A 20,300-nucleotide genomic window follows, 5' to 3' on the forward strand; every position below is an offset into this window, starting at 1 on the left:
TCTGACTCAAATATCCAAATATAAAGGAATCTTACACTTGAACTTTCTCTGCTTGTTAGGACAGGCCACTCAGGGACATTTTCTCCTCCAAGTTTCCTGACAGTTTATTCTGCAGTTCATAGCCAGACATTGCTTTTAACTAATAATAGTTTTATATGAAGTGATATTCAGTGGTGCATTTCTAACTTGCCAACTTCAAGAAATCTGATTATTTTCATTGACATATTTTTGTTTTTGTCATTTTAAAGTCATGAGAAACCGATAAGGTGTTTAACTGCTTTTAGCTGCATCAGAAAACATACAGTCAGTTTATAGCAGCAAAAGTCATGTCTGCATTACTGTAACTTTTTCTTCAAGAATAACAAAACTGTGCAATTGCATGTTGTTGAGGTAAAAATAGAGTTACTTATGACTCATAGGTTGAAATTGTGTGTTAATTCCAAATGAAAATAAACTGTAACACACTGGGATTTTTTGTGTTTAAAATAATAAATGTTCAGTGGCATGTCCTTCGGCTGTTACTCAGTTAATTTGAAAATACAGACAATTTTAGGCTTTTAAATATTTATTAATTTCATTCCTCCTCTCATTTTCCAAAAGCCACCATCAGCCAAGCCACGTGAGCATCCCTGCTTCAGAGTAAAGAATTTAGTTTGCCATCTATTGGACAAGAGCTGCTATAACAAATATTGTAAGCATAGGAAACAGTTTTTGCCGGCTTTCTTCTCTAGTTTGTACTTTCTAACACAAGGCTGCAGTAAATACAGGCAATGTTTTCTTAAAGTTAAAAAATGTCATATTTTTACTCAGCTCTCATATGAGGTTTGGAGTAGCTTCTATGACAGATTCAATAATTCCCAGAGCTGATACCATTGTTTAAACTCCTAAAGGTCCAGTGTGTAAGATTTAGGGTGATTCTATTGGCAAAAATGGACTACAATATTCATAAGTATGTTGTCATAGAATCTTTTGTTACCGTAGTCAGTCTTCTTTTATGATGTCTGACATGTTGCGGCACCATCTTTCTACAGGGGCCTTCCACATCTGTAGCAGCCACCTCTGTTTTCTTGTTTTTTTACTCACCCTGATGCCTCTGGGAAAGTACAGCAAAGGAATGCTCAGCTGTTTGCATTCTACAACCCCATCGATTCCTACTAAATCCTACACACTGGAGCTCAAGTATAAAAATCTGAGTTCCTACATGTATTACTTGACCTGTATAGAAGTTTTCAGTGTAATCGAAGCTACTCGTACATCTCCCTTTTTTAAAAATCTAGAGTTTCATCAAAGTCAAAGGTAAGGCTTGGATGAAATGAACCACCTCGCATGATTAGAATCTTGTGTATCTCATCTCGGTTTTGAATCAATCAACAGTTACTGTATCTCTGCGCTGATTGATTCAGTAGAATTTCCATCCAACACATTCCCTGCTCATTATCTAGCTTATGTAACCCCAGCCTGTGGTTTTTCGATCTTGTAGAACTGGTTCTGAAAACGAAAAATTGTCACACCACAGTTGTAAAAAAAAAAAACGTCAACTACTCCAATAGTACATAAAGCAGAGCAGCTTAGTGGCTGCTGGACTGCCTCCACTTATGCAGGTTGTGGCCACAAACTGTACATGTATGGCACAGGAACATAGGAAAGGCCGGTTTGAGTTTCTTTATGGCTTTGTGAACTCACAGATTAAAGCATATATATATATATATATATATATATATATATATATATATATATATATATATGTGTGTGTGTGTGTGTGTGTGTGTGTGTGTGTGTGTGTGTGTGTATATATATATATATATATATATGTGTGTGTGTGTGTATATATATATACACAACCAGTCAAAATTTTGGACACACCTTCTCATTTGTTGCTTTTAATTTATTTGTATTATTTTCTACGTTTTAGATTAATACTGAAAATTAACACATAGTCTTAATGTCTTCAGCATGAATCTACAGTGGATAAAATAGTGCAAACTTTAGACTGGTAGTGTGTGTGTGTGTGTGTGTGTGTGTGTGTGTGTGTGTGTGTGTGTGTGTGTGTGTGTGTGTGTGTGTGTGTGTGTGTGTGTGTGTGTGTGTGTGTGTGTGTGAGCTTTACTCATCCCATGCTTAAGGCAAGATAAAGATTCTGAACTTTCACCAGTTTGTGACACACACATTTATGCAAATTTTCATCCACTAAATGTAAAAAAAAACCCATAAGTCACAGTTTATTATACAGTCAAAAATCATACAGTAGTTACAGCATCCTGAGGAGAATTAATAAACCATGTCAATTTCCAATACATATAAAATAGTCACCATACATTTCCAGGTTTTAACAGTAAATGCTGAGTCAAGTAGAGCTGACTGATTGTTCCTGACAGCTATGAGACTTTCCCCAAAACATCTTTAAGAAACAAGGGAAGATTCAAATTGTGGAGAAGATGTAAATGCTACTAAATAAGGCCAATAGATACACTTTACAAAAATATAAAGAGCTACTATGCCAGGCCAAGAAAGCATGCTTAAAATGTAACTGCCCAGTTGATGCTGCTACAAAAATATCTACATAAACTAAAAATACTATATTCCCTGTGTCTGAGACACAAGTACACACAGCTTATTGGTCAGTGGAGCAAGCTGTGGCCTGAGCCGCCCCTCAGTAGTGCAGAATTCACAGAATATGACAGAAAACAAGCAGCACAGTCGGACCTGCCAGAACAGTGTTTCACATCATCGTGGAGCTTTAAGTCAACAGGAGCCTCCAGCAGACAGTAAAGCTAATGGAAAAACCCGCTTAGTTGATTCAGTTTTTTCTGTGGTTTGATCTTTGGTTCTTTTAGAAGCATCATCACCAGGGAGCGAAGTCTGATTTTAGATTGCAGTCTACGCTGCTGTGACCTGAATTGACCAGCTGAGCAGATGCAAGGCACTTTAATCCTCCTTACACAGAAGTCCTCTGCTGTCCTCGTACTCTCACTTTGCTGGGCTTTCTAAAAGGGAAACAGAAATGAGTGTGTGACATGATGAATAACAGCAACATGAGTATGAAATGGAAAAAATGCAGATTATGTGAGGTCATTGTGATGAGCTGGGATACAAAGTTCAGACATGTGACACTAGAAATCAGGTGAACAAACAGCACTTTCTAAGATCCCTGTGTCAACAATATCAAACTGAAGCTGCAGCAAAATCAAGTTAAGACTTGTGTCTGTTTTTTACCGTTGCGGTGGCGACACCATGCACTTCCAGAGGACCGCATAGAGAGCGAGTATAAAGGCAATGAACACTGTGGCTGCAATTGCACCTAAAAGCATAAAAACATTCATTTCTTCATTTCAAACCCAACTAGACAAAGTGAGTGTAGAGTAGCATTGTCTGTTGCATGTTGTACCTTGTGCAGTGACTACTGTAGACGTAATTTGTTTACCTGCTTTACATCCTTCTGTGGTGAACAAACCACTTCCTCCATAGAAAACAAAAACAAGGTTTTGTGACTGTTTATGTTCATATTTATGCTCCTAATTCCCCCCTCTATCTCCACTGCATGTATTGTATGCTCAAATCCAAGGAATTTTCCACTCTATAAAAAAAGGAACTGCAGTATCCTTTCAGTGCTTTGGGGATTTTTCTCTGTCACAGGCTGTTACTTTTCAGAGCTCTGTAGTCTATTATCCAAACACTGCTGAGAAGTTTAGTTCCCTTTTCAAATTTATAGTTTCTATCTGCTGAACTTAGACACAAAAACACTATTTTATCCTGACCAACAATGACTTAATGATCCAAAATAAATCAATTAAAGTTTGAACCTCTTTTAACTTTTGCTGTTGGTAACAGATATAGTAATATGGATACTCAGTGCTTGTAATCTGAGGCAATGAGAGATTTAAATTTTAAAACAATCGAGGGTTGTCGTCGGTTGGCATAGAGGCACCATGTTCAGGTTCAGTTCAACAGTTTGGTCACACATTTGCATGCTTTCACAGTGAAACGCTGCCATTATTGTAGGGGCTAATGTCAGTCTGTACCCTCCCCAAGCAAACAGAGACACACAAACACAAACGAACTGAGGTCACCAGAGCGCAAAAGTTCTCTTGTACAAGGTTCAGCTGATAAGCAAGAAGCAGATCTGCTACTGTGTGTCAAAAAAAACATGCAAAACTTTAAATTAGGGTTGAATGATCTGGGTGAAATATGCAATTGTGATTTTTCTGACAGATATTGCATTCTGATTTGTGATGTATTTTGTCAAAGTCAGGCTTCAGTTCACCATTCACTGTGTAACAGATTTAAAACATGACGAAACACTACAAGACGGCATGTATTTATAAAACTACTGACAACAGTATAAATCCTCGGTAAGAAATGCTGCATAACTTGACATTTGCTGATTTCATTTTTAAAACACAACTTCTAACTCAAATAGATTCATTTTCAGCTCTTCCTCACATTCAAAGTCTCACAGAGCAAGTGTGTGACAAAAACCAGCAGTGTCATACCTGAATATTTCTGAATAATCCAGGCTATGCCAATGATAATAACCCCAAGCAATTTGATAAAAATCACATTATGAGCATTCCCTTGCAATCATCCTCCTAAAAGAACTGCTAAATAAGATCCCATTTTTCTCTGAAACAGGTCTTACGTGGTGCATAAAGACATCAGAGTTTGGACAAAAGCAGAGCTCACCAGGGATGATTCCGCTGCTCTTGGTTAAAGAGTCCTCAGCGTGAGAAGGAAGAGTGTCAGCTGCAGCTGAAACTTCATGAGGAAGAAAATAGAAATACTTGAAAACAACAGAAAATATTGTTTCATACACACTTGTCTAACTAATTCAGTAATGACACTATACGGGATTTAAAACTGAATTTAAAATGTGAACAGAAAAGGCTATGATCCAGCATGTTAATTGCTCATTGATAATAAAGCAAAGAAAGTTATAAATATACCTCATTATACATTAATTAAGTAGCACCCTACACACACCACAAACTCACAATGGACATTTTGGTAAAACTGTGTCAGAGGTGAAGAATGAAAACTGTGACTATTCAGTAAATTACTTTTGATATGAGTAGTTATGGCATGAATTAGTCAGTTAACTCCTCTGATGTCTTGTTTCATGCATAGATGAATTTTTGGCACTCCCCAAAGAGGTTTTAGGCAGGGCCAAAGGAAAACCACCAACTCCAAATGACAAGAACTGAGAATAAAAATTATCTATATATGTTATAAATCAATTGTGATCACTAGGATTTCAATTATTCAAACATTATAGCATCGTTTTTTCTCATCAAATGGTCATAAGTAACAGGAAACTTAATAGATTTAGTCTAATTAGGTAACAGAGATTCACCGAGTACAGCAAAGTACACAAACAAATCCTGTCTACTGTCCTGTATAGTCACACCCCCACAAAGGCCCAATCTGAGCCCAGAAAAAAAGACCTCAATGTGTAACTCCCTTCACTGGTAGATTGATATTTTTCATGTGTAGTCTGCGATTTTTCCCTTGACACAGTGGACAATTTGTGTTTTTTGGAAGGTGGTCACTTAACTTCTTTGGAGTTTTGCCATTTTGTGTTGTGTCACTGTGACCTGTAAATAGCATCAACTTTAGATGACTGCCATTCATCTAAAGTTGACACATACCAATAAATGGAATTCACCTGAAGTTGATTCCCCCGTTTGTTCGGCATTGTAGCCTCATATAGGTAGTGCAGAGTGAAATCCCCTTTTTGCGTGGCAGAAAACAGTCGTGAAGTTCTGCTTTTTAAATGAATAAGACTAAATATCACAGCATGACGTAGATATTTAATCAGTTTAGCCCACCCTGCTGAGTTTATACGTGTAACTCAAGAGGAAGATAGAAGAGATGAAGTTTCTCACCATTTCTTTGTTGAACAGTGTGCAGAAGCTGCTCTCTGAGATCTGAGTCAACCATCTGAAAATGCAGCAAAACACTCGTGTTTGAACAAAAAAAAAAACAGTGCACAGATCACTGAGAAGTCAACTTGTCTTGTGCAGATGAATATCAGCGTAATTTAGTTGCGTTTGCTGAGAAAGAAGGGAGATGTGCAGAAAGTCATGCTGTTTGCAGCTGAGGTGGAAACTTGCTGCAGGAAGTTGAGCAATGTGGAAAATCTGAGCGCAACGACATGGCGAGAAGATAAGAAACTGTGCGAGATCATTAAATGCAAGTTAAGGTGCAAGTTTCCAAAACATCTGTGCCATGGCAACAGTTTTGCCTGTTAGTTAAAGGCTGATAAAACAGCTGCAAGTCCAGGTAGAAATCTTGTAAACAACTGCAGCAGTTCTGCCTGGGTCAGGCTTCAACCGTCGTCTCCAGATCCCGAGAGACTCCAACTTGTTTTGGCACATTGCTGTTCGCCACGAAGAGGAAAGGAAGGCTGTTTCCCACCTTTTAGCTTCTCACCTTCGAGCTGTTTCCGTCGCTGATGACAGCCCTGCTCTTGTTTTTCACCTCCGTCCACATTTCTAAAGCTGAGACTTCATCAGTTCACGCTGTTTTCTTCTCACCTCAGCTGTGCGCCCAGACGCGCCTCTCCTGCTGCATTCAGGAGCCTCTTTAGAGCTCGTATTTTACACCAACACAGACACGATGCATTTATTTGTATCAGTAGAGTGTAGTGTTCTTTTTAACGGTTTAAAGGTCCCATGTGGTGAAAATATGTTTTACAGTTGTTTTACACTTGGAGGTGTAAAGTAAACGTTGTTGAGATATGAACACTTTAACTTCTGCCTTTCCTTAAACCCCCCACCAACTCAATAGCCTCCCAGCTTTACAAGTGAATAAAAATTTCACTGAATTTCTACACGCCAGCTGATGAACCGATTGTAATCTATGTGTGTCAGACTTTGTGTAATCCTGCCCCCTCACTGCTTCCAGGTGAGCTGTGGAGAGAGAGCAGCTGCCTCTCACTTCACCAGGTTGATTCGCTTTCTAGAGGTGCTTCTGCTAAAATGTCTCAGCCACAAGCAAAACCACAACTATTCTGATGTTGGCTGCAAGAGTGAACACAAGAGTCTTCATGCACTCCCAGTATCTAAAGAACCAAAAATCAAAGTAATCCAATGGATTTCTGTTGTCAGACAGTGGACTGAGTATGAAATGGATAACATGTTAACCAGCAGTCACTTCAGAAGCAAGTTTGGTTTAGCCTGGCTTTCTTAGCGTAAACTGACTCAAAAGCTGAAACCCCAGTCAGAGATAACAGGTACTACAGTTGTCGTTAAGAAGTTTCTTTGTTAACCCAAGTTTTCTGCTTCAGGCTCTGAGTGCTTTCACAGAAGAGATGTTTAATCTGAGATTTTGCACAAAATGAACCAGTTGTCCTTTCAGTCAACACGTTGTTATAATGGAGAACTATAAAGAATATTTAAAAATAATTACTGCAAATGATGTAAAAGAGGAATGTTGGTAGAAAACTGTGAATTGTGCAAGTTGGTGTATTTATTTTACTGATCAATGCAGCTGCTTATTTCTAACGTGACAGCTGCACATCAGAGCTGTTAACTTTGGTCTGACATTGTCCCATAATGGATGATCATTTACATGATGTAATTTATTGATATGTCAAAGTGAAATTCGTGTCACTGATAGAACATTATCAGTAATAAATACCAATAGTTAACTGTCTAACCTGTGTTCTATTAGCTGCAGACAACTGTAATGCAAAATGGTTCAGGAAGCAAATGAGAACCAATTATAAAAACAAATGTCTTTTGCATTACCAACTGAATACATGTGGGTTTTTGTGGCAACGTGATGCAGTGTGTGCTACTGTAACCACACGGCTTTATTCGGTGAGATTAGCAATGTACAGCTCAACAGGTTTATCGCTCATTCTTCATTTAAAAATCAGAATTGAAAGGGAGATGCTTCTTATAGCCCATGAAAATCCAGAACCCTGAACAGAACCTCTTATGGAGCAGGTTAGCTATGCAGGCTAAAAGCGAGCCACCTTCATGACACTGAAAACTCCTCATTTTAGGCTAAACGTACTTTTCTAAACCACTAGTCTCGTTTGTGTTTAAGACTTCTGAGTGATCTGCAGGCTTTCTAAAGGTTTGAACTGATTTTTGTAATAAATTCTTTAAATTTTATTGAAAAGACCTCATTACTCACCACTTTATTTATGATATTTTACAATTTGTAATAGGCTGCAACCCCCGAACCCTTCATGATTTGTCCAAGCTAATTTATAAGGTTTCCTACAACACGTGAATGTTGCACCAGCTTCTTGTCTAACAGTCAACATAGAGATTAGCTGATTAAAGACTGTTGATTTCCTATTGTTGTAATGAGCAACTTTTTCTTCACACAGTATCACGGGATATCCTGACACCTCACTGGCACCTTGGAAAAATAATTTCCACATGGATGCCTGAAACAATGAAGACATGGCACATAAGGAACTATTTTTCTGTTTATCTAAGCAAGATTACATGTTCTGCAAACAGTGTATGAACAAATCAATGTTCGAAAAACAAAATGTTAATACAGACAGGAAAGAAGTTTATTATTTTAAGTACTTGTTTTAAATTTGAAGACCACGTCTGGATCAAAATGTTAAAGTGTCGACTGTTTAACACACTGGTCAGTGAGACCTGACCTTGTAGGTACAGCAAAACTCCACAGATCTGACGGATGATCAAATTCAACACATCAATTGGAATTTTTAAAAGAACAAATTAAACATATCTCAGAAACAACCCTGGTCAAACTTCATGTGGGAGTTAGTCATAAGAATAGCATATACAAAGGTCAAATTACTGTCCTTTATGAGAAATATTTCCATTTATTCTCTCTAGTTTACAGAGAGACACACACCAACAGTCTGCAGATATTGCACAAAAGTTTACACTGTAAAAGCGGAAAGAGCAAATTCAGACTCCACATACGATTCTCACGTCATACACACAGGCACTCGACACCAACGCAGCCTGCAGCTGGATGTTGTATATCAGCAAATCATACACACATACAGCAGAGACAAAAAAGCAGAGAAACATCTAAAATACACAACCAAAGGCATCTCTTCATCTTAAGCAGTTCCGAAGAAAGAAAATTCTACCCAATCAGACCTAAATAAAAAGCTAACAGTGCTCACAGTAAATCAAAGTCAGTTGTGGAGTGTGGTAAAGAGTGGATTTGGATTGATATCCCTCAACGTGTCTGTTCTCTTTTTAAACGCTAGATCCATTTTATGAGAAAAGACGCTAGCACGTAATAAGAGGCCGGAGAGTGCAACAGCACCTGAGGTTTCCCAGAATCATCTCAGTCGCAATAAAAGATGGTAAAATATCAGCGATCCTGGGTTTGAGAGGTACAGATGTGCTCTGGAGTGCACACGCCTGAGTAGACTTGTGTAAAACTTGCTCAGGTGTCATGTGTGCTGGCTGTCAGAGAGAAAAGCGTGGCTATGGTACACCTAGCAAATGAGAATAAACAGGACAGGGGGTTTTATATGTTAGCCACACTGCAATCAGGCTGCATCTATGGGAAACATCTTTATACATTTCACACCTAATCTCCCACTTCTCATCAGCTTTAAGCATTTGCATCATCACTCAACAACACAATCATTCAAAGTGGGAATGTTGAAGATTTAACACTATCAGACAGAAAACAGCAAAGAAATTATGTAACTTAATGCAGTATAGGAGAGGTGTTTAAAAATTACGCTGTGAGATTTTGATATCACATGTCCGAGCAGCCGCTTGCTGTCATGGCTCACATAAAAGTTTTTAGATTGACCTCAACTTTGAGGCTCGATGGAACAATAAAGTGAATAAACAGGGTCACCTAGTGGGCATAAAACGTTACGCCTGCAAGAAAAACCGCTTTGAACAACCGAACAGCAACAGTGACATGCTGTAACAACACATAAGATAAGACTGGGAGATTGTCAGAGTTGCCTCAAAGCAAAAGCACAACCGTGGTTAATACTCTTCCAAAAAAATTAAGAGTTGAGATCAAACAATTAAGATTTGATTCAATCTGAATAACATTAAATGGTTTGAAGACGTTTCAACGACACATCACCAATACACAACGCCACACTAGTATGCCTTCAGCTGGTACTGAAACACCACACAGATGTTTACCATTTGAAAGGTTAAAAATAATTCAAACGTTACTTTTTATCCCCTGACCAGACCCCATCACTCCTTCAGCTCCCATCAGTCACAATCCAGAGAGCTCACACTACGGCTGGCCACCCTTTTCTTGCTCTCATCCTGGCAGCCCGTCTTGGATAAGACCGCGTCTGTTCTGTCCCTGTCGAGAGCTGGCGGCTGGTGCATGATGGGAGTTGTAGGAAAAGCAGAAAGGCAGAGATAGGTGTGTCCACGAGGACGAGGCAGCGACATCACATGATTTCACAGCAGGAGTTCTGTTTTCGTGCCTGCGGGGTTTAACACAAACACACATATAGTCTCTATAGAGCGACTGATTGACAGGAATACAGTCCAGCGTTAATGAGGCGAGTCATCAGTACTTACAGTCTTGTAGAAGGCTTTGGACTGGTTTCCCAGGTGCTCTGACTTTGCCACAAGATCATCCAGTTTCTCTCCTCTTTCCAACAGACTTTCCATGGTGTTGTGCTGCAGAAAAAAAACACTTTATTAAGAAAATAGCACACAGGGCAAAACTATGACTTGACTTTCATTTGGACCACAATTTGTCTAAAAAATGTCGCCATATGTGTCATATCTGTACATATCCATGTGTAAAAATGTACAATGCTTTATTATATCATTAATTTATATGTATTTTTAGCCTCATTGTGCTTTTGGAATTTTTGTCCTGCTTCCTGATCTGTATCTAGCTGCTGCAACACATGAATTCATCTGGAGAGAGACCAGTAACTTTTATCTTATCTTAAAAGCAATCCACCAATAACAGAATCTGGTCTGATGATTATTTCTACCACTATGTCTTAAGGAGGATTTATAGTATTCCAGATAAGGAAAAAGAATTTTGATGGTCCGTCAAGTAACACCTTTTGGACACAACATAAAGTGGGTCAGTATTTTGCCTATTCGCTGTAGCTTCCAGAATAGAAAATCCAACATTCTCTCCAACCTCTGGTGTACCAAAGCAAGACAGGAACAAAGCATTGTACTGCTGTTTCTGGCTCTCTCTCCTTAATGTTCTGCAATCATTTGTGACACTTTTCATGCAATGCAAGACTATTAATCTCTCTTTGGAGAGATCACCCAAAAATGTGTACCATTTTTTCCTTTGTAAAGCATTAGCATGTCTCCTCTTCTCTATCATGTCCAGTTTGTACCCTATCCTTCCAGTGTGGTGGTTTGGAGAAACTATAAACAAACATCTGGTGTGGTTGGAAGCACGTCTAAACAGTAGTTCATCCAAACTTTACAGTGGCAGTTGTGAGGCCTATGACCTTGAAGTTTATAACAAATTGATTCGTGCCCTTCTCAGTTTAGTATTTTAGTGTAAGCTTTCATATCCAATATTTATGTTCTGCTATGTTAAACTGGAAAAAGTATATTTAAGTGAATAACATACATACTTTACAGCTTTAAATAATAAAATGGGTCTCTGCTTATGAAAGCAGTTTACCAAAATGATTTTTGTCTCATCCAGCTCCGCCTGCACTTTGGTCATTGCATCTGCTTCTCTGGGATTCTGAGGGAAAAACAAATAACACAACCAGCTATCAGGCACACCGACATGGCAGTCTGTTTCCCACCATTACATAAAAATAAATTCTGTAATCAACCACAAATGGATTCATGAAGTTCATCTTCATGCTTCCTTCTTAATGTTTACTGCAAAGCGTAGCTCAACACTTTTAAATATTGTCAAATGATGTAAGAAAGTTACAAAACTCAAACTGACATAGTTCTTGGTACACAATTATTGTATAATCAAATCTATAAGCTATCAGGGCTATCCTGAACATATATTCTGACAAAAACATAAACTGACCTGGTATTTTGAAAGGTGAATATCCAGAGCTTTGTAGTTTGTGGTTTCAGGATTACCAGAGGGCCAGTCTATACTGTCCACTTGCCTAGAAAATTCCTCTAATACCTGAAAAACAGAGAGAAGCATAAATATTGAAATTGACAGCCAAGTGCCATAAATAATAATGTGCTATATATTTTTAATCCCACCTTGTCAAGCAATGTGAAACAGACTCTCTGTGGGTATTCTGTGTCTGCGATGACCACAGCACTCAAGTTATCATTTCTCACATACACATGGCACAGGTACTCTGAAAGAAAGAGGAACCATCTATGGTATGATCATCAAAACAGTTTTCCTGGTCCACTGAACCTAGAATGTGTGGGTGCTGTTTGTTATAATAAAGTATAGCCTTTTTTTTTTTAAATAAAGCTTTGCACAAGGCATGACATGTCATTTTGCAAGTTCAGTTTGATTGACACTAAGGGGTTAAAGTGGTGTGTTTATATGTTGTATTCCAATGACAGGAAAAAAGAAATATTTAAGTCAATTGGTCTGAGTCAAATTATGTAAAATCTCATTCAACTGAAACTACTGTTTGCCTAAATTCTCTAACAGGTTCAAGTTTCTTTCCTTCTCATTGACAATAATTTGAATATTGTATAGCTGTGGACTACACAAGATATTTAAAGGATGTCACTTTGGGGTTTTAGAAACACTGATCAGTATTTCTCCCCATGTTCTTTAATTTTAAATACCAAACAACCAATTGATTAATCAACAACTGAATCATTAGTGGCAGGTCTATTACGTCCATCCTTGGTTTTGTTTATGTGAAGTGGCTGCTGAGTGACTGTAATTTCCCTCTAGATTAATAAAGTTCTCCATGTATGTATTCCACCTTTTTACCTTGTTCTTTGACAGAGGCACGACTTCCTAGAGATGTTCGCTCAACAATCAAGGCACTGGTGAAGGTCATGAACTCCTGAACACTAAACAAACCAAAATAACAATATCACCAAGCGGGAAACACCAGAAGCAGTCAGTGTTGTTGTTACGGAATGTAAACGTATGCTGGTAGCTGGAAAGTTAAAGACAACTCTGGCAACTATGTTTCCTTGATCAGATATGTTGATAGTAATCAGTCTGGCGTACCTGGAGCGCTGAAAGAAGCTAAAGGAGGACAAGTCATAGGCCGCTTTGAGGAGGTTGGCTTTGGTCGCTCCTTTAAAGTGGATGCTGAGGCTGTAGAGCTTCATGTCGCCTCCGGATCAGTTCTGGTCAGTCAGTCAGTCAGTCACACAGCCCTGAGGGTCTAATTAGGTACATGACACAAGCAGGATCACATGAGTGTATTATCCCTTATCCAGCTCAGCTAGCTAGCTTAGCTGCTAACAATAGCGCAGCTACACAAACTTGGCTGAAGTGTTTGCTAACAAGTGAAAGGAGCCGCCTCGTTAACAGCTAGCAAGCTAGCCGGTTACTGTTAGCCATTCTCGGCCAAAAAACATTATTTCTTTTCATAGGTTAACTGAAAGCGATGAATGAAGATCGATTATGTAAATATGGTTTAAAACTTGTTTACATTTCATGAATCTAGTCAAGTATGCTGCTAGCTACATATGCTACCTGCTTTACGAGAGGCCTCAGCTAACTTACCAGCAAATTAGCAGGAAACTGTCGGATCCCCGTCAAAACAACTACACAAACTTTTTATTCCACATAAACTACAACTCGTAAATATGTTTAACATGCGTCCAGCGACCTAATCACGACGTAGTTAGCGCTAACTTTCAGTTTCCAAGATGTACTTTCGTGACCAATCACCACCACGTCACGGTGCCCAAACGGTTCAATGGAATATTGGCTCGGGTGGAAACAAGTACACGGCTGTTTTCATTGTTCCGGTGTAGAGCCAAAAAGGTGATGTTTGGCCTAAAACTGATTATGAGTTACTTGTTAAAGCTTTATTGTCCATTTTATATACTGCTGCTTTTATATCAATCAAACATAATTAGTCATAACATACAAATATGCAAATACACATAACTTCAACGTCTAACCCTAAACTTTAACGTTTCTTGTAACAGAATAATTTTGACCAAAAAATGTTTGCGGATAAAAATGTAATCATTGATATTATTTAGGAAGAATAATGGCAATGCTATAGTATTGTTTCCCATGTTAAGACTGTGTGTGTTTGGTATGTCTATTATCTCTGTTTTGACTTTAAATGATTTGATTTATTGTTAGGTTTGACATATAAAATAATGAAATTACTCTTTTGCGGTTGTCCTGTGGTCTATAATCTTGAAAATATAACCCCAATGAATAAAATCAGCTCATTTAGATGTGTTAAGGATATTTCAGTCAAAATTTAGTGAACTGCAAAAACTGCATTTTAAGAGATGACCTGGACTTTTTAAGCTATTTCAAATGGCACAAGACACCTTGATTGATTTATAATCAAGGGCGCAGAACATACTGATAATGTAGAGATATGAGGGCAGTTACTCCCACAGTTTATCTAAATGACAGTTTATTCAGACAATCAGTTTGTGGCACCAGTCATATGCAAGTGCTTAAAGTATTTAAATGTACATTGGAATAAAAATTATCTCGTGAAAATCTGGCAGCAACAGTGCCGGAAAATTACTTTCAAAACTGTGACATATTGTAATGCTAAAAAAATGAAAATATGAAAACATCAAAATAACAGTAAAAATCTTAAAAATAGTGAGATTTTTAGTGGACTTATCTACTATAAAATTGTGTTCTTTTATAATCACACATGGGAAACAAAAAAAAGTCTCTTTACTATTAGTCAAACATAAATGCGGACCTTATGTGAAGTTTTTTAATGATTAACAAATAGATTAATTACGAGACGGTCGGTAAACCATAATCAAATGTCTGGCGTGGTTGGAAGCATGTTTTAAGAAATTCATCCAAGTCTTACAGTGGTAGTTGTGAGGCCTATGACCTTATGACTGATAAGAAACTGGCTCTTGTCCTTCTCAGTTTAGTACTCCAATAGTGTGAACTTTCCATATTTCCATATGCAGTATATGTATTTGTATCTTTAAATGCATTACATACATACATTTCAGCATTGTTGATATATTTTCTTTTTTGGAAGGTGATTTGCTAAAATTTTTTTTTTTTTGGTCATCCAGCTCTGACTGCACTTTGTTGCTCGTTGCTCGTTGCAACGCCTTCTCTGAGGTTCTGATGGAAAAATAAATAAAAGAACCGGCTATCAGGCACACTGCCATTATATTCGGCTTGCCATGATTACATAAAAACACCCTGTGTGATCAACCACGAACGGATAATGAATTTCATCTTCATGCCTCTATCTTAATGTTTACTCCAAAGCGTAGCTCAACACCATTAAACATCGTAAAATAACGTAAGAAAATTACAAAAATTGGTAATTAAACAGACAACTAACTCAAACTGATATGCTTGACTTGGTGCACAGTCATAGTGTAATCAAACTTGTAGGCTACCAGGGTTTTCTTTGACATATATTCTGACAAAAGGATAACAAACTGATCTGGTATTTAGAAAGGTGCATATTCAGAGCTCAAAAATGAATTTGATTTTTTTTTTTTTTTTTTTTTTTTTTTGCAGAAAGACAGAAAAACTCTCACATTAAGTCTTTTAATTCCGATTTTGGGCCTAAGGCTGTGAAACTGTTGCTGGTGCTTTTTGTGGATCTGCCAGCTGTTTTGTCTGCCAAAAACATGGCACCTCAATTGATGTTTTCTATGGTAATCTTGCTCCATTTAACAATTTCCTCCTGGTCACTTAACTCAGTGTAAGTAAGTGTTTTCCATGCCACAAGTGTGCCTGTTATTCATTTCCCAGGCAACACATTGAATTCATTTTGGCATGGAAACCGCTGAAGCCTCCAGGTGAATCTGTTGCCAGGTCAGCTGGGGAGGAAGTGATCCTTCTTTCCTGGAACTAGTTTTGGTGGAGTTCAGATGCTGTCACCGAGAAGTTCAGCTACCAGTTGGAGGTTCGCGCAATTTTGAAATTTGTATCTTTATAAAAAACAAAACAAAACAAAAAAAAACTTTTTTGCTTAAAAACTTCAGCTTCAACACTGGAGTGAAGATTTGGCAGGAAAATCCAACGTTTTCATCGATTTTTCTTAATGAACTGACTGATGGATGCGGATTCAGATCGCGGATTTAACTGGAACGTTTAAGAATGCAAGAATGAAGGCAGATCGACAGTTTTTTTTCCCGGTATTTTATCTGCAACATTGAAGATAAATCCGTAATTTTCTTCTCGTAAAATATGTCCAGGAAGGAATTTAGTTTTCTTCTTCTAAAACATCACCAAGACTGAATCTGTAACATTTTCTCGAAAGCATTTACCAGCTACAGGCCTCGTAAATCCTGCAGAAATGTAAATGTTTTTGGAGAGCTGCTGCGCATCATTATGTAGATCATCCACTGGGGATATAATAATGGTTGGACAGCATCCCATCAAAGGATAATAGAATCGGTTTTTTGTTTGTTTTTCTTTTTGCTTCACGTACGTTGAGGAAAGACTTCACACTTCAAGAAGAGAAGACTGTGAATCTCCATCAATTCTGTGAAAAAAAGGAGTAAACTTCCACTCCAGAGCACCGATGGTCGGCAGGACTCCTGGGATTTGATCCTCGTCGTGATACGATGGATAAGGTAAATAGATATAAATGGATTTAGTTCACTAAAGTAATGATAGGTTGTTTACAGATGACACGTGGATTAAGATGGACATGGTCCTTCTCTTCTTCCTTTTACATTTATGACACCTGAAGAAAAATGTTTTAGGGATGTAAATGATCAAGTCACTCTGTAAGACAAGGAAGGAAAATATCTATCTGTCTATCTATCTATATCTATCTATCTATCTATCTATCTATCTATCTATCTATCTATCTATCTATCTATCTATCTATCTATCTATCTATCTATCTATCTATCTGTCTGATATAAATAAGTCAGTATACTAAGATAAGATCAAACATGACATTAGAAAATGCAGTGATAGAAAAGCAATACAATGTAAGTAGAATACACTGTTGAAAATAAAAGAAGTAAGTTGAAATAAAGCTATACAATGTAAAAGTCAGAAGTAGTACTGGCGAAGACACAGAGGTAGTGAAGTCATATCACACAACATAATGAAATATTGCACATGAAACTGGAATATTGCACATTACAGTGAAATGTGCATAAAAGTGGAATACTGCAGTTAAAAAATGAAATATTGCAGGTGCAATGTTTCAACTCCCTGTGTAGTATTTCCCTATTATTCCAATAGCTACAGTATACATACATCAACAATTTAAGTTAGCATACCAGCTGATACAAACAGATGATCATAAATTTCATTGTATTGCATGCATTTTAGTGTATCACACACAATGGTGCAAAAAAAAAATAAATTATTGCAATGTCTGTGGATAAATGAAATGAGCAGCCTAACTTAAAAAGGGTAAAACCTGTAAATAATTCAGGTATTTCTGGTAAATCAGCAAGGGCACAAGTTAATGAGTCTGTAAGTACAGTAGATTTCTGATATTGTCACGTGGCAGCAGTATGGATCTCATTTCATAGCACCTTAGAGGAGGGGCTGGCACCATCAATGGGAAAAAGTAAATAATTAAGTAAAGCAGACTTTCAAACACTAAGTATCTGTTCCATCCTGCCTTTAACTGGGTGCAGCAAATGTTCCCGGAGGGTCCATGTGACAGGACGGGCTGAAAGGTTTCCACCTCATTGTCCTAATTTGAATGAATCCGCTCCTGTGCTGCGGTGAAAAGGGGGCTGTGGCACAAATTCCTTGATGTACAGTATGTGGTAATACACCATACACCTACAGATCTTTACGTTTCCTTTTCCTGTAATCGAATAACATGGTTTCCCGGTCTTTGAAGTTCCTTCTGAGAGACAGCTGGAGATCCATCAGGCTGGTCTCTGTGCAAACAGCCCAGCAGGTTAAATTAACTGGATAATCAGCTATTGACAAGCATTTGGCTCGCATTCAACTCTTTTCCGTAAATGGATTCAGTGCAAACCAAGTCTGGCTGGTGTGTGTGTGTGTGTGTGTGTGTGTGTGTGTGCGTGCGTGCGTGCGTGTGTGTGTGTGTGTGTGTGTGTGTGTGTGTGTGTGTGTGTGTGTGTGTGTGTGTGTGTGTGTGTGCGTGTTACAGCATGCTTGTGTCCTTTAAAATTTTATTATGCAATATTTCACAGCGTTACATTGCAAATCCAAATTTTCCACTACTCTAGTCATATACAGTTAGAATTTATTACATGTAATGTTTTATAGCTGATAAACGTCAAAGAGATTTCAGACTGGAGCAAATTTTGCTCAAAACACAAGAATAATATTCTAACTATGTACAAATTTATACACAAAGTTAATTGTAAAAAGTCTCTATTTTGATGTTTGTGTGTTACCACATGCTTTCATTAAGCAATATTCCTTGGCATTATGTTGCAAGTTTAAAGATTTTCTGTTATAATTCAAAATTCTTTTCAACTATTTTGGTTATGTACAGTTGAAATTGAATGTAATATTTTACAGCTGATGAAAGCCAAGTAGATTTCACAGGGGAGTGGATTTTGCCCAACACATAGGAAACACCCCAAGTTAGTCGTAATACGTTCCTCTTTTGACATTAATGTTTCATCACGAGATCCCAAAATTTCATAACGTGCTAGATATTGCAGCTGAACATTTTAAAAATGTGTATAAAATGATGTACAAGACATCTTGAATGCTTCAATTTGATATAATATTGCATCAGTTATATAAAATACTGATTACTAGGTGCCATATAGGTTGTATGGTATAAATTCTGAGCAGTGTTGCTGTTTTATATAAAAGTGTGTGTCAATGGGTCAGTGTCCCTCTTTTTACCATCAAATCTTCCCGTTAGGGCTCTGGGAAGAGGGTCAAAGTTGCGTAACACAATCAGAGCTAAGAAAAGCTTTGAACCCTGGTCAGGTGAACTGCAGGAGCTGATAAGCAGCAGAGACCTTCACCTCTAGATGACTATGGTTAGTTTTGGAGGTCATTCATCCCAAATTGTTGCTAATTTTAGACATGTTTCTAATTTTATAAACTTGTTTAACTATCCCAGGCCTCTGAAGTCCGAGCGTTGAGCAACCCTTTAGCCTTGTATGTTGTTCTTCTAAATAAAGATTTATTTGATTTAGGATTTGTTTGATTTGTCGTGTTATAGAAGTCCAGTTATGTGAGTCAAATGTGGATCACAGGTCACTCATTGCCACACGAAATCAAAGAATAATTGACTAAACTTTATTTAATATTTGACAGTAGTGGGTACTGAGTAATTGGCACTGATAAATCACAAAGATTAATGTGAGGTTATGTTTAATGACATTAATTTAATGAGGGAAATTTGAAAAGTCTCTTTTTCAGGAGAGTTGTGATAAAGTAGCAGCCTGGCCAGGTGAATTAAGCTGAATTAAAGGTTTTAAAAAAGCATAAGACAGAGAAGCAAAAACATATATCACCAGATCAGAATGAGATTATTGTTATCCACTAGATTTATTGTAGCCATTGTAAAACCATTTGAAATGTCATCATTCATAAAACCTATTGTTCAGAATGTGTTTTGTGAATTTCAGATATGTATTAAACAAGTCACCATTATATCTTATTAATGTTTTTATGTTTAATGAGATATTTTTTAACAAAGAAATAAAATAATTATATATTTGAGTATGATCTTCTTGTAGTAGAAAATATTGAGAGAAAAAGAAGGCTCTGAATACATACTATGTAATTTCATCCAAAAGGTCTACTAAGCAGTCAAAAGTTTGGACACATCTCCTCATCCAATGCTTTTTATTTATTTGTATTATTTTCTACGTTGTAGATTAATTCTGAAGCTTAGTATTGTTTTGTTTACAACATAATTCCATATTTATTCTTTTATAGTTTTCATGTCTTCAGTGTTAATCTACAATGTATACAATAATTAAATAAAAACCACTGAATGAGAAGGTGTGTCCAAATTTTTGACTGATAGTGTATTTAAGTAAAATAAAAAATGTTTCTCTGAACTAAATCTGGACTTTAATCCAGACCAAAATTTTAATTTTGGAAAATTAGGTCACATAGATTTTGAGTTTTCTAACCTTGCACAGAGGTAGTATGCATGTGTGTGTGTGTGTGTGTGTGTGTGTGTGTGCTGGGGGTGTGTGTTTGCACCATCACCAGATGGAATGAGGTTGAAAAGGGGTGGGCATTTGCCTTTGGTGCGTCCTGCCCACTTCACCTGAGCATAAAACCAGCTGAGGATCTCATTC

General features: G+C 37.4%; 1 protein-coding gene across 2 annotated transcripts; it reads right to left on the bottom strand.

The window, feature by feature from the left end:
* Positions 1-2,192: 2,192 nt before the first annotated feature.
* Positions 2,193-13,809, bottom strand: ykt6 (YKT6 v-SNARE homolog (S. cerevisiae)). 2 transcript variants are annotated; one of them, XM_055011624.1, is made up of 12 exons: positions 13,612-13,809; positions 13,108-13,267; positions 12,862-12,944; positions 12,162-12,262; positions 11,974-12,078; positions 11,605-11,670; positions 10,518-10,619; positions 6,427-10,420; positions 5,880-5,934; positions 4,681-4,752; positions 3,214-3,298; positions 2,193-2,984 (listed from the first exon to the last, which is right to left on the bottom strand). In XM_055011624.1, exons 2-8 carry the CDS (start codon positions 13,209-13,211, stop codon positions 10,385-10,387), a joined length of 597 nt encoding a protein of 198 aa, XP_054867599.1. In that variant the 5' UTR covers positions 13,212-13,267; positions 13,612-13,809; the 3' UTR covers positions 2,193-2,984; positions 3,214-3,298; positions 4,681-4,752; positions 5,880-5,934; positions 6,427-10,384. The 2 variants fall into 2 exon arrangements, with proteins under 2 accessions (XP_054867599.1, XP_054867600.1); XM_055011625.1 differs by lacking the exon at positions 3,214-3,298.
* Positions 13,810-20,300: the final 6,491 nt, after the last annotated feature.

Source organism: Amphiprion ocellaris, chromosome 6, assembly GCF_022539595.1.
Source record: "Amphiprion ocellaris isolate individual 3 ecotype Okinawa chromosome 6, ASM2253959v1, whole genome shotgun sequence".
Classification (NCBI taxonomy): Eukaryota; Metazoa; Chordata; class Actinopteri; family Pomacentridae; genus Amphiprion; species Amphiprion ocellaris.

Excerpts from the sequence above, each read along its gene's own strand:
- ykt6 (XM_055011625.1), bottom strand. The coding sequence starts at position 13,211 with ATGAAGCTCTACAGCCTCAGCATCCACTTTAAAGGAGCGACCAAAGCC. Across the intron at positions 12,945-13,107 it reads AGCTTCTTTCAGCGCTCCAG|TGTTCAGGAGTTCATGACCT; the intron begins GTACGCCAGACT and ends TGGTTTGTTTAG. Across the intron at positions 12,263-12,861 it reads TGCCTCTGTCAAAGAACAAG|AGTACCTGTGCCATGTGTAT; the intron begins GTAAAAAGGTGG and ends TCTTTCTTTCAG.